Source organism: Bidens hawaiensis, unplaced genomic scaffold (genome assembly GCF_021521415.1).
Source record: "Bidens hawaiensis isolate Kalapana, Puna unplaced genomic scaffold, B.hawaiensis_p1.1 tig00029115_1, whole genome shotgun sequence".
Lineage (NCBI taxonomy): Eukaryota > Viridiplantae > Streptophyta > Magnoliopsida > Asterales > Asteraceae > Bidens > Bidens hawaiensis.
This window is the reverse complement of record NW_027494804.1, coordinates 229,616-244,771: the sequence shown is the minus strand read 5'-3', so window position 1 is coordinate 244,771 and position 15,156 is coordinate 229,616. Positions and strand designations below refer to the sequence as shown.

Genomic DNA, 15,156 nt, shown 5'->3' with positions numbered 1-15,156 from the left:
TTATAGTTGAACCACATGTTAAGAGTTGGTCCAAAATTTAATGTTCATCACCATGCATATCAATGAAGAAAACATTGACACATCATCAACCAATCTTCTTCACAAATACAAGATCCATTTTTTTCTCATGGATATAATTATGTAAGTTATAAGGCATGATTCAAATTCATAAATATCTTATCAATAAAAAATATGTCCAATTCTCCCACAAATTTACAATCTTCTTCCATAAAAACAGTTGCAGATCCTGTTGAGATCGGTACAAAAGGAACCGTTGGATCGCTTATAAAGAAAGAGATCGAGTACTTTAACAAACGCGAAGTAGGCTCTCGGAAGCATAATGCACAAGGTGGAAGAAAGAACAAGTTCTTGCCAAGCATTTGTTCAGCCATTGAGGTGGATAACATCAATGGGCCTAAATTAGTTTCAGGGTCAAGTTACAAAAAACCGAAAGGATTCTCAACTTAGCCTTTGTTTTCTTGAAGCTTTGAGATATTAAGCTTCTTGAACCGATTTGTTATCGGGTCGGGCCTTTTGCACTTTGCATCCACAACTTCAACTATGTAAGAACCTTTTCTTATATCCGGGCTTCAGTTAGTTTTTTCTTCTTTTTTTTTTGTTTTTCGGGTTTGGGATTTTCATTTGTATTGTGTTTTACTCGGACTTGCTTCATGTGCTTGTACTTTATCTTTAAGACTTGTACCAACGGTGGATCCATTAAAACCTTGGAATCAATAGTAGATTTTGGTTTCAATTCTTGAATTCGAAACCCGACCCGTAAAATATGAACAAAATTAGATATCAAGCTAGTTTCATTTTCAAATCCACCAATTTGATGCCCTAAAAACACAACTTAATTGCAACAAACAATCATCCAATTTCAACTGCACAACTTAAATGTGCAGAAACAGTGGACCAAAGTTCATAAAACATCATATAGAAGATAAACAAAAACAGATGAAAATGGGAACACTATTGGAACATAACACTTGGGGTTTTAGCGGCTTTCACAAAGAGCTTCCGTGCAGCTATGAACTGAACCTTGTTTGCATCAGCATGCTTCTTTAGTGCCTTGATCCTTCCCAAAGGCGTATCCTTCATCACGGTTTCAGCATAAGCCTGCAAAACAGGAGCAAACATTACACCCGACCTTTTCGCTTCTTCGACCTGCTTCGCTTCATCACCATCAGGTGGTTCCTCTCTGTATACATGGCACATCGGATGGAACTTCCATGGATTCCTTGCTATTTCAGCGCCCACACTAATGAGAGTCGAATCATCGTAGCCTCCGTTCTGTTTGATAACATCCCACCAACCTGCAGCTTTGATCGACTTGATTACTGCTATAGAAGTTGAGATAATTGCCTGACCAGCTGGCGCTGCAAATGCTCTACTCCGGAATGAGTTTGGTACTCTTGTTATGGCAGTCGTGTTTCGCAGAACTTGCATAGGTCTCTTGACACCTATCCACGCTAGCACTTTACCATGGAGAATATCCGGATCCATGTATTTTAGATAATCAGATAACGATGCTGAAGCTGCAAGATCTTGTGCTCTATTCAGATAGTCAGCCGAATTTGTCTTGTTATATGAAACTCCAAATGCTCTGAAATGATACTCGGTCATAAACGGTAGAAAGGAACATAACGCGTAAACATGCGCGATCAGTTCACGAATCCTCTTCTCATCATCAAGCATAATCTTGTTACTACCATTTGGTGCTGGTTTGAACATGGTATATTTCTGGTGTGCAAACCATCCCAATTTAAACGCCTGTAACCTTAAAAGAGCCCATTTGATTTGATCATCATCTGAAAACTTGAGATCCTTCGCCTGTTCCTTGGCTAAAGCATAGACCGCAGCATTCGTAGGGGTAGGAACCTTGTAAACATCCGAGCCTGCACCTATAGACGCTATAGGACACTCATCCACTGGCCAGTTACTTGGCACTATCATATACTCGCTCTTTTGGAGACTACCCAACGCTAACTCTTCTGGATCATAGTAAGGTTTCACATTTATTTCATACATTGCATTCCAGAATTCTCTCATTTCATTAGTAATCAAACCTTCAGGGACATCGATATCTGGACCTATCTGGTGACCATTCTCTTGAAAAGAACCAGTACATTCCTTTAGTGGTTTTAGTGTACCATCTGCTTCACGGGCATTTAACTCATCTGTATTTCCTACCCACTCATGTATTAACCACGAGAATTTCCTCTTGCCACCGCTTGAACTCCTTTCCTCGTCAGACGACGATGCCTGAACAAAAGTATCATTTGTGTCATTTCAATTCTAATGCTAGATATAGACTATTGTAAACACACCGAACGTTCATGAAATGTTCAACGGGAAGTTTGTGTATGTTTGTGAACTGTTCGTTTAGGTTTTAAATGAACGAACATGCCCGTTTTCTTAATGAACGAACATGAATACATAAATGTGTTCAAGATACATGTTCGTGTTCGTTTAGAGGTCTAGTTCTAAATTTACTTACAGCGACTGGTACGGTTGCTTCTGGTGTAGCATCTGGATTCAGTTGAGGAAGTCGAAACTCAGGGTACTTTGCTTTGAACCCTTGAAGAAATCCATGTGCAATCTTCTTATTTGCCTCGATATTCCTCTTGAGACCAGCTTTGTTCAAAGTTCCATCGGAGTGTACAAGCGCCTACTTCCATTCTTCATTGAGTTGATCAGATAAGTCAGCTAGGGGATAGGCACCTGGATTTTGAGTAACTGCTGACATTTTGAGTTCTGAAATGTCAACCTGAAATAGCAGCAGAAGATGATTTAGAGCTTACAAAAAATTACCCGTCTGTCGGTTATCAATAGAGTTTTGACAAACTATAACTAATCAGTTACATTGGGTAACTATTTAATTATCAAAGCTCAAAGAAAGTATAATTGCAGTCATAGAATAGGATACAGTAGATTAATAATTTCATATTTTGTTTTTTGCCTTACATTGGTATGTATGATGTATCATCTATGTTAGTTATTATCATAAACTGTGAATGTATTGTTTAAATTTAGAGCTTCTTCTCTAAGTTCATCTGCATCTCACTCTTAACCTTAACTTACTGATCAATATGATCATAATAATATGGCAATGTGATCATAATAATATGGCCAAGTCCTTGAAATTTTAACATATCATCTTGATAAAACTTCATACTAAAGTCCACTCCTTGGAACTTGATCTTTTCTAGCCATTACTTCACATGTTTGTCATAACTTTTGCGGTCATTGAAACTCTAACTTTTGTATTTATATGATCCATGCATTTCAACTTTTAAACGAATATGCCTTATCTTTTGTTGATTAAATCGTATGACAAATCATAGAAAGACACGTGGTCGGAATTAGTCGTTGGCGATGGTTGTCTAGGCTATCCCGTCGCCACGGTATGTTGTCCCCAAATTATCGTGTCACCAGACTGCTCTTTAGTTATATCTACCCCCAACCCAACCCAATTATGTTAGTGGTGGATCATGTTGTCTTCGCCTTATGTTAGTAGATCACGACATTTTGTACTCCACCTTTCAAAATTTTTATGGATTGAAATTACAAGTGTGAAATACAATTTATAAGTTAGGTTTGAGTGTATAAAAGAAAAGGTTACATAATTAATGGGGTAATTCCCTAAAAAGTCTAAAACTTGTTAAGTGACATAACATGCACTCAAAATATGTTTTAAAGCATCATATTTTATGTATTAGAAAGTAGTATTTTATGTATAAACCCAATTTTATAATCATACATATATGAAAGCATGTTTCTAAGTACATTCCATAATTTCCATTGCTAAGAAGTGGATGAAGACGTGGCAGCGACACAAAAGGGGACGGGCACCCCGTTGAAGGGATTTGAAGAACGGGTGATATCTGATGTAGCAGCTGGTGTGACGCGTTTATTGGCGTTCGAAAGAGTTTACATTGGAGATGCTCTGATTATTCAAAAACTAACCTCCAACAGTGTGACTAATTAAGTGATTAATTAAGCATAGTAACCGAAAACAAAACTCAAACAGACAAATTAAATCCATTTCAAAGTTAAACAGTGCTGCAATGCAAGTTCTAACTTTAATTAAAACTGAATGCAGTTAGCATACATGTCTGCGGTAAAATGGGACTGCATTAAGAAACTTATATAATCTTTTGGTGCAGAGATCATTGTGTGAAGGCTGTAGACCAATCAAATAATCAGATGCTGTCATTACGAAAAATAACTAATACCGGATTTGCCCAAGTTTATTGAAAAGAAATCCAAAACTCAATTCTCTTACCACCCACAATCCTGGGGGCAAAAAAGTCTAGTCCTTTCTACAAAATCTAAACAATCAATGCTCATCCATTCTTATTATCTACAATCTGCTATCTCACCTTGTTCTGCAATCATGAATGTAGATTGTACCCTACAACCTTGTAAATCTTCAATCTTTGATTTTCGATCTTCACTGCTTCGACTTTTCAAATTAAACAAAAAAGATATTATAAGTAAATGCACAAGAAGGCCATAAAAAGATAACAAAAAGACAGAAGGATAATGCGAGTAAATGGATGTTTTTGGCCTTTGACCGTTGCCCAACCCACCCATTTGACCAACTACAAAGTTTGACTTTTCTGGTCAAGCATGCAACTTCTATACAAAAACAGTCAGTCGACGAATTAATATACATTTTTCACTAAGAGATGCATATATGCACTTACACATATCCCAGGCTCTAACCTTATCGCATTGTAGTGGTGCAGAATTATTATCAAGATTTCTTTTGTTTTTGTCCAAATTTCTTCTAAAAGATATAAATAGTCACTTATTGACAATAAAGTTTGAATTCAACACCAAAAGCATCTAAAAAATCATAACTTTTCCTCCATGGAGTCGGGTATTTCAAGGCGCTTTGAGGAAAATTCATGAATCTTTAGATTCTTGCATCTTTTTCAAGAACCAAGAATGACAAAAGGATTTCAGATGCCTGAAGGTTTTGCTTTCGGGTATGATATGACATCTAGCCTAAAACATTGCTTTACTTGTTATTTTATAAATTCGAGTTCTTGAAATTATTTTTCCATAAGGGCATGCTTGTAATTTTGAAGCCATCAAGAATAATTGGTTTATAACAATCTGAATCTGCTTACTGAAAACAATATATTTCACCGTAAAATTAGCAGATAAACATAAAACACTTGTTTTTTACATTTTGTAGTAATTAGCATCATATACGATCACCAAAAATATATATTATTTATATAAAATATAACCTTTTGTTTTATGCATTAAAAAATTACTCTTCAGGCGACATTCATTGTGTTTGACACTTAATACTCTACTTTTAATTTATGTGTTTAACTAAACATAACCCAAATCAACCCTTTCACAAAGTATGTCAATAAACAGCCTAAATTTTAATAAACGATTTACAAGGTTTTATGTATTTTTAAGATACAATTTGGGTGATTTTCAACCTGTTCAACACATTTTCAGGTAATTTTCAAAAATTTACCAGTTTGATCGTTAGAGATAAAAGATGCCCTGATCCAACGAGCCATAATACTATCAAACTAGCGAATTTAATTTCATTTTTAAGATTGTTGAAAATGCAAAAGATAGAAACTATATGTAAAATGTAATTAGAATAAAAGCAAGAAGGTACCTGAGAATACAAGAAAGTTCCGAAAATGGCGATTGCAGCTCCAAGCGCATTGATCGGTTGAACCGGAGTATGGAAAATGATGATAGATGAAACAATAACCGATATACGTTTCATTGTATTTCCAACACTAAATGTCAATGGAGAGATTTCATCAAGTGACATATATGAAACTTGATTGTACAAATGATAGAATACACTTTGGGCTGCCACCCACCTATAACACACAAATATCAACCACATAAAACCGTCTTTTAGCAATTTATTAAGAAATAAAACAAACATGAAAGAATGAATAAACATATAGAGCATTAGAGCATCCAAATATTGTTGATCCAAATACAACAAAAGCTAAACTCATTTAAGCACACTATAGTGGAATGTAACAAATATAGAAGGTTGATATCATATGGTTACCATATAAAGTGGGGCCCGATTTCAGAGACGGCGTTTTGCCATCCAGCAGCCCACATTTTTGGGCCTTCAACAGCAATTGCAAATGGTGTAAGGATCAAAAGTGATAACATTGATAAACAAGCATAATAGTTCATCCCACTAACAGATTTCCCCTTCATGCCTCTTTTAGAAAATATGTTTCTAAACACAAACGCCAAATTGGATATCATAGCCCCCATAAAACCTAAAAAAACATCAGCAAATTAGAACTGTTTTAAAAAGGTTTATATTCGTGTAAAATACCAACGTTCTTTTTTGTTTGTCCTGTAGTATTCGCTATTTTTATGTATACCAGAGTTATTAAAAGATGACACTGTGTCCCGTTTGTATCATTTGTTATGCAAAAAACAGACTGTTGAAATTGATAATATTTTATATGAAAAGGTCAATTTCATGTAGGCCAGTAAAAAAACTGAATGTTCAGTGATTGGTTCCGCTGGAAGTTCGTTTATTTAAGAAACGACAGACGTGAACAAATTTCTTTGTTCATTTACTTAAATGAACGAACATGAGCACATGTCTCGTTTGTTCATTAATGTTCTTAAGTGTACGTTTACGTTTGTTTGTTTACATTCGTTAATATATTTATTTAAATTCTTTAGGCATAGTAATAAATTGATAATAACATTTTAGGGCCAACACACTATTTGTTTACGCTCGTCAACTGTTCGTTTATATTGTTAACGAATGAACATAAATAAACATGTTCATTTTCTTAACAAACGAACGCGAACAAGAAACTTCGTTCTTCTAATTGTTCATGTTCAATCGTTTGTTTGGTTATGAGTTAAACAAACCAACACGAAAATGTTCTGTTCGTGTGCAGGCCACAATTTTTCATAAAAATGTCAGATATCTGCATTATGTTGAATTTTTATATAAAACAAACTTGTCAATTATGAAAATGACCCAAAAGATACACAAAGACATCTCTTAAGTCTTAATGACTCAGGGACACACAAAAATAACAAAGACTATAACAAGACAAATGAAAAGGTATGTACATATTTTATGCAAAAGAAAAAAATATACTTTAATAATTCAAGTTCTGTAATTACCGGTCATGTTGAAATTGAGTTCCGTAAGGGCGGCAAGACCGCAACCACCAATGATTGGTAGAAGAGACAAGTAAACCGACATCGGGAACGCTTCTCCTAATACGAATCTTGAAACCAACACACTAAAAGCAGGCTCACCACTTTTGATTATGTGTGTGAAAGAAACAGCAACTTTAGACATGCTTACAGTTGCTGCTACATGGCCAATTGTGTGTGCCAATGCAACCTGGTATATATCAATTAATTATCAAACACAAAAACAAATGAAAGAAACCCCATTTATGAACTTTAGCAAAACTTAAAAAAAATATCATACATCTCAGATTAACATGCATAAACTAAAACAAAATCAAATTATGGACAATTAAACATAACCCGGATCATAAACCCTAAAAAGACCATAGCATGTTTACATTTAACAATTGTGTGAGCCAAAAAGGCCAAGAAACCTGTCAAATACCAAAATGATCATAAATTACCTAACTTTTAGTATTTTACAAGTCAATATGACATACCCAAATCAAATTATGAACAATTAAACATAACCCATATCATAAACCCTAAAAAACCAAAACTTGCTTACAGGGAACAAATGTATGAGCCCATTCAACATGTCCAATATCAAAATAATTATAAATAACCTAAATTATAGTAAAGAACCAAGAAACAAAACCCATGTCATAAACCCTAAATATAACACAACACACAACACCCAAATCAACTTCTTCACAAATAATCAAAACCCCATATCATAAACCCTAAAAAGATCAAAACTTGCTTACAGGAAACAAAGCTTTCCAGAAATCAAGATCAGTGGTGGGTGGTTCAGCAACTTTAGTAGCCCAAGAGACTAACATGATGGCTGATCCAGCAGCAAGAGACAGAGTTGAAGTCAACCAGGGGTATGGAAAAGCATTCAACACCTTCTTATTATAAATATTAAAAATGACATTCAAGAACCACCATGTTGCAAAATAAAACCCAATTTTCACCCTTTTTGCAGCCTCAGTTTTCTCAACAACAAACTCACCATCAGCTTCATATGCCTTACAAATAATAACTGATTTCTCTCTATGATCATCATCATGTTTTAAAGATTGCAATGGGCCTAATGGCCCAAATGTTTGGATTGAAGAGACATGTAATGGTTTGTTGATTTTGGGTGGTGAAGAGAATGATTTCACCGGAAAAATTGTCCGGTGATTGGTGATTTTGGGAATTGGTGTTAAAGTTGATTGCTTTAAGGATAAAGAGAACATCATGGTGAATGTGGGATCAAAAGCTTGAGGATTGAATATGATAATAAGATCAAGATTGGGTTTTTTTTGTTGAAGAATTGAAAGATTTGATAAACAATAAACCCTTGATGTTTGATTTTGGTTTTTTGGTGTGTATAGTGTAGATATAGAGTTTTAATAGGAATCAGATAAGTCCTATTTTGATCAAGAATTTATAAAGGGGACTAGAAATTAGCATGCCATATATGATTTGAATATTCATATACACTTTTTCTTTGATGTTTTCCTTTATTTAAAATGTAATATTATTTTTATTAAAAGAATATAAATTGTGTGGTATTTGAAAGGAAGACGGAGATCAAGGTGAATAATGTATCGAGTGAAGTTAAAATCATTGAGCTACTTATGAGTGCGTTATAGATCAAGGCGTTCAGGCATTACTTAGAGAGAGGTGGGGCGTATTTGATAGAGATAGGCTGTGAGAAATGGGGTGCTAAAGTGAATTGGGTGTAATTATATGATGACGGTGGTAAACTTTGTTGGACTAGCAATTGGGTCGACACGTATATTTTGTTTAATAAAATTTTCTTGATTAATTATTCAAAAAAAAAATGTTTATACGATCTCTCTCTCTCTCTCTCTCAACTTTCATTTATTTGCATTTATGATATTTCAAAACAATTTGAAATATCTTGATTTGAAAAAAACAGTAAATTATTTATTAGGGGATAGAACTGCTGATGACAATTTTTGTGAATTGGTTATTAAAACTCAATTCGCTAATTTTAACTACATTTTGATATGAATTTTACTTAAACCGGAACTATCACGTTTTATTTATTTTGTATTAGGTGCAACTTAGTTCTCGATAAAAATATATTAGAACTATCTATTAGAAAAATGTGTAGAAATAAATTAATTAAGAAAATGAAAAAATATCTTCAACCCAAAAGAATGAACAACTTTAATTCTTTAGCAAGTGGATTCACACTTTGTTAATAGTTGATAGGTGACTCTTCAATGTTGAAGGTGGGGAGAGTTGGTTAGGTGAAACCTCATAATAGCATATGCCAAAGGATGTACCTTCATCAATCATCAACTAGGAGCCCCCATCTCCTTATGAACAAAATTAAGCCAAATTAAAAACGTGGCTTTGATATAAGAAACAAACACTACCTGTTTATTAGACGAGTCAGATGTACAACCATACCTAATTATTTTCGGTTGTTAGTTTGATTTTCATGGTTCAAAGTTCAAACGAACATAGGTAACTTAGACTTTTATTGTCAAAAAAAGTCCAAACGGCATGAGACTAGCAAACATATGTGTTTAATGATATAAACACATGGCAATGATCAAATGAATATTTATTATTTTACAATGTACTGAGTATTTATATTCTAACAGACAATTTAAAAGAAGACATTAGTATATGTTTAGGGATCAATACGGCTCAACCTTGCATAGTTGCATAATTATTACATGTTATGACCTTATTACCTTGTTACATAGCCCGTCTGACCCGTTCATTATGTAATCTCTAAAACCGCAGCAACAATAAACAAGCACAAATCGATGAAAAAATAAAAGGGACGACTTTCATTGCAAGAGAAACAAGTTGTCTATGCATCCGGCGCATAAATCAGTTAGTCAATTACAGTGTTTCATAAAAGTCAATTTTGAATGTCGAACAGACTTATTTTTTCTCCGGAAGCTTCTCTAACAACTCGGGTATTATTTCAAAGATATCACCTACAAGACCATAATCAGCAACCTGCATTTAGAGAAAAAAAAAGTCAATAACATATATATATCCTTAATATTTCATAATACATTGTACTTATCTTTCAAAACACTAAATTATCATTTTAACCTGTTTCATGATACACAAAATAAATGAAGATTTTACTTTATTTACTATAAGATGGAAAACTATGCATTCTTAAGTGTTTTAAATTATATGATACTAAACAAACTAGAACATATGTAAATTATGAACCTTTAGAAATTAACCACAAGAATATAAATATTATAACATGAAAGAAACATAACCTGAAAAATTGGTGCATCAGCGTCTTTGTTGACCGCAACAATGACTTTTGAATCTCGCATTCCTGCTATGTGTTGGATGGCCCCAGAGACACCGAAAGCCATATACAGTTCTGGAGCAACAATCTTGCCCGTTTGACCAACCTGACATAAACAGGTGGGTCAGGAAACAATGAAAATGAAATAACTATAGGTAGATTTAAATGGTTAGGGCAGGGTTGACCCAAAACCCTTTGTCCATTTTCAAAATTCTTGTATATGTAAAATTGTTTACAAATCCAGTATTGTAAATAAATGACTTGAGAGAATGTATGCATTAAATATGACATTTTTGTTTAGATCCTGTGAAATTCTTACATAAGTAATTTATAAAGATTAAAAAAAAACAGCGTGAATGTCACCTGGAGGTCATTAGGAACGTATCCCGCATCAACAGCAGCACGAGTGGCACCAACTACACAAACAACAGTAGTGTTTGAAAGCGAATATATGATTGAAAGAATGCGTATGGAATTTTAAACTTTTGAAAAGATAAATATAAACTTGACCCTACTAGATATGTATATGTTATAGACATACATACATATATTGTATACTTTTTATATGTTTTTGAAGAAGTTATAACTTATAAGTGAGTAGCAGTTCTTAGGCCTGTAAACAAACCAAACGAACAAGGGGACATATTCATGTTTGTTTGTTTAACTTTAACCAAAGACGAACAATTAAATGAACGGGGGTTTTCTTGTTCTTGTTAAGTTGTTCGTTCATTAAGAAAATGAATATGCTTATGTTCACTCGTTTACAGTATAGACGAATGGTTCACGAATGCAAATGAACATAAACAAACGAATATAATTGAACATAGATGAACGAATGTAAACGAACATAACTGAGAAATAAACGTGAATATCAATTTGTTGGGCCTAAAAATTTGACAAACTAGACTAAATTTTAATGGGTGATATTATAATTTAATGAACTAGATTAAACTGTAATGGGCCTAAAATTAAATGAATACATAAACGAACAAACGTAAACTAACAAACATAAATGAATGTAAATGTACGAATATAAATGAATGTTCACGTTCACGAGCATAAATGAATGAACACCTGTTCACATTCGTTCGTTTAACACTTTAACTAAATGAACATGTTCATGTAGTTTGTTTATTAAATAAACGAACTTAAACAAACTTCCCGTTGAACGGTTCACTGGAAGTCCGTTTCGTTACGAGCCTAGCAGTTCTCACTAATATTAAATAAACGAAAACAAACTTCCCGTTGAGCGCTTCACTGGTTGTTTGGTTCATTTATAGGCCTAGCAGTTCTCAGTTCTCACTAAATTCACCAGCTAACAACTATGCATAAAACCACTTGAAATACAAGATGGAAATATGAATAAGAATAAAAACCTGCGCCACTGAGTTTTTCAGCAAGTTTTTCAATCAACTTAAAATTTTCAGCACTTTTGAGAGCTCGTCCACCTGTAACAACAACATGAGCACTTCCAAGATCCGGTCTTTCTGAATCTTGAGTGGATTGTTTCACAAGTCTAGAACTACAATCTGTCAACACATAGAATCAACATATTAGCAACAGACATTAATAGTCTCACAGTTCATATGCATAACGGGTGTGTCAGCCCAGTTGGGTAACTGATCAAAACATATCGGATTGGGTTGAACCGTCACACATTTTGCATGAATTAACTTGTTTCTATATGAGTGATAATCTATACAACTAGATCAGTGGCGGAACCAGAAACGTTTAACCGGGGGAGGGGGGTCTCCATCACGTCATGTATGTATTTATTATTTAGTGTACAATAATAGTAATTATTTAGTGATGCAAGGTATCTAAATTAAACAAAAGAATGAACAAAACAAAAAATGTGTTGACCTTTTAAAACTAATTTTTTTTGAACGACACCTTTTACTCTTTTTCAAACTGTAAATTATAATTACTAACGAAATAAAAATAAGCTAGTAAAATAAGAATTACTTAAAATTATTATCATTATTAATTTGAGAAAAGCCTAAATGACATTGAGTACTTTACTTTTGACAGCAGTAGACTCTTCTTATTTACAGGTTAAATTACAAAAATACCCATCATCTATTCATATTTCATCTTCCTCACCCTTCTCCATTATCACTCGGACTGGTTCACATATAGGAGGAAAAATTCCGATGAATCATTTTATTTCTACTTTTCTTCTTTCTCTCAAGTTATTTTTCACTCTTGACATCTTTCTACTAATAATCTTGAAGGGTCAAGAATATAAAAAATCTCCTCACTATGAAGACTTGACTCTCCGGAGAGTCAAAGGAACCTCCTGACCCCCCTGTAGTTCCGCCGCTAAACTATGATTCTAATTGAAATGAATTAATTAACACACCTTCACTAAACGTAGATAAATCAACCTGGTGTATAGGGGCAGGATTGGGTTTAGAATCAGGTGCAGTTGAGCCTACTGGAAAAGAGGTGGACCTGATGGTCAACATGCACGGATTCGAGCCCGTGTAACGAATAGTACATAGAGCATTGCCAGCATATATTGGCCTGTCATAATATTAAAGAAAACAAAGCACACAAGTAATTAAGAAACACAAACCTATACGGGTATTATGGTCAAATACAAAACGTTGTGATGAATACCTTACAAATGTTTTCAATTCTGATATTTTAATTACATCAGTAACTGGTGACACATCAAGAAGCGCAGCTGCACGGGGTAAAATATTTTTCCCAAAAGAATTTGCAGCAGCAATAATATGTGAATAGTCACCTTTTTGCTGTACCAACTGGATCAATTTGGCCCACGGTTCTGCTAACGGGTTTTTTAATTTATCTGAATCAGCTACCAGCACCTGAGCAATGAACCAACACAGATTAGAACGGGTCGATTTGGGTTGTGTTTTAACTCCAAGGGGCAATTTTGACCTGAGAAATTGAAGGATGAGATGAAGCAGCATTTGCAGCAGCCTCTTGTAAAGTGGGGCCCGCCCCCGCTAATAGTAAAGATAAAGAGTTGTCTTTATTCAAGAACTTTGCAGCAGCTTCTATTGAGCTTAAAGAACTGGTGGTGAGTGAACCGCCTTCATGTTCTGCTATCACTAATGTTCCAAGCTATTAGAATATTGAAAAAAAAGCAAATTGATTATTCTTGATGGATTTTTAAATCAATCTTTGTTTTATATAAAGTTATAAACCGATTATAAGCATGAGGATAACTTGTTTAAATAAGTAATTACAAACGCCCCTAGACATACTATTGCAGTTAACTACATAGAGCACTAATCACATAAGATTACGCCAGGTAATTTTGAACCACCATCTCAAAAATGGGTTGATATGGGAGGTTTTTCAAAAGATTTGGGTTGAGATGGGTGGCTGTTTCTCATAGAACGGGTCAGAGGGGGTTGATGACAACCCTTTTCTAGTGAAATGGGTCAGAATGGGTTGATGCTATTTTAACGGGTGAAATGGTGCATCTCTTTCTGCTCAAATCAATGAATAAAATGATACCGGACGTGCAACGAGCACCAGAATGCACGTAACTGACATTAGCCACATGCAACTGACATCACACATAAACGGCACTGGTTATTCATGTGGAGCCGGATACGCGTCAAGTGCTAAGTTAAGCGCCTACAGAGCCTGGTCGTGTAACCGGCACCAGAATGCGCGTAACCGTCATTTAGCGCGTGTAACCAACGCCTGAATGCTCGTAACCGGCGCTAACCACATGTAACTGATGCCGGTACTTGTGTAGTGCACTGGTCTAAGCCCCCATACACGTAACCGACGCCAGAACGCATGTAATCGGTACCGAAAACCAGAAGCAATGCTGAAATGTACAGTAATTTAAAAAAAAAAACTTTTCAAACCAAATCATTTTGACCCAAACCCCATTCTGATCCGACCCCTCTCGTCCCGACCGAAACCAAAACACCCCCTTTTTGAATCAACCCGCTCTGACCTGAACCGTTCTAGCCTGTAACCCGAACACACCCGACCCGTTTTAGGTTTGCAGTTAGGTTTGCAGCACATGCAAACCCAAAACTTGAATCGAAACCCAAATCGATGAGCAATTTGAAATAATAATAATAATAATAATCATATAAATCAACGATCAACAGATTTTAGTGGAGTAGCATAAATGATAAGGAGCGTATTATATTAGATAAGCAAAATATGGTGTAAACATTTATCAATCAGTAGAATCAATAATTGCAAATGCAAATCCAATTACAATTTAAAGAATTGAATTGGGAAAAAAACTCATGATGAATGCTTACGTATCTGGAAGATGCAATTGAACGATGAGAATGAGTGATTAGGTATTTAGCTCTCAACATCTTACTGCTGCCACTGCCGTCTAGTCTGGGATTCTAGTTTAGAGCCGTATACTATAAATAAAACGCATACATACATACATACATTTCATAATAATAATGTAACGTTTATTATCCACGTCATCTGTTCTTATCTTTTCAATCCATCTGTTCAATCATTTAAGATTAAAGACAGTCTATGGGGTGTTTGGGATGGCTTATTTTTACTAAATTATAATTTATTAATTTTTTTAAAAGCAATTGAGTGTTTGGAATTGCTTATATTGTGAAAGGAAAAGTTTCATAAGTTATAGTTTTATAACTTATTAACTTAATGAAAATTATAAGCATGTAAAATAAGGA

The 15,156-nt window shown here is 34.5% G+C and overlaps 2 protein-coding genes across 2 annotated transcripts; both read right to left on the bottom strand.

The window, feature by feature from the left end:
• Positions 1–4,032: 4,032 nt before the first annotated feature.
• LOC143578288 (glucose-6-phosphate/phosphate translocator 2, chloroplastic-like) lies at positions 4,033–8,548 on the bottom strand. The gene is made up of 5 exons (XM_077061916.1): positions 7,950–8,548; positions 7,168–7,393; positions 6,071–6,293; positions 5,657–5,870; positions 4,033–4,468 (listed from the first exon to the last, which is right to left on the bottom strand). Exons 1-5 carry the CDS (start codon positions 8,427–8,429, stop codon positions 4,457–4,459), a joined length of 1,155 nt encoding a protein of 384 aa, XP_076918031.1. The 5' UTR covers positions 8,430–8,548; the 3' UTR covers positions 4,033–4,456.
• A 1,201-nt stretch (positions 8,549–9,749) lies between these two features.
• Positions 9,750–14,893, bottom strand: LOC143578287 (electron transfer flavoprotein subunit alpha, mitochondrial-like). The gene is made up of 8 exons (XM_077061915.1): positions 14,758–14,893; positions 13,400–13,585; positions 13,115–13,326; positions 12,855–13,018; positions 11,869–12,021; positions 10,856–10,908; positions 10,458–10,598; positions 9,750–10,179 (listed from the first exon to the last, which is right to left on the bottom strand). The coding sequence occupies exons 1-8, from the start codon at positions 14,815–14,817 to the stop codon at positions 10,102–10,104; spliced, it is 1,047 nt and encodes a 348-aa protein (XP_076918030.1). The 5' UTR covers positions 14,818–14,893; the 3' UTR covers positions 9,750–10,101.
• Positions 14,894–15,156: the final 263 nt, after the last annotated feature.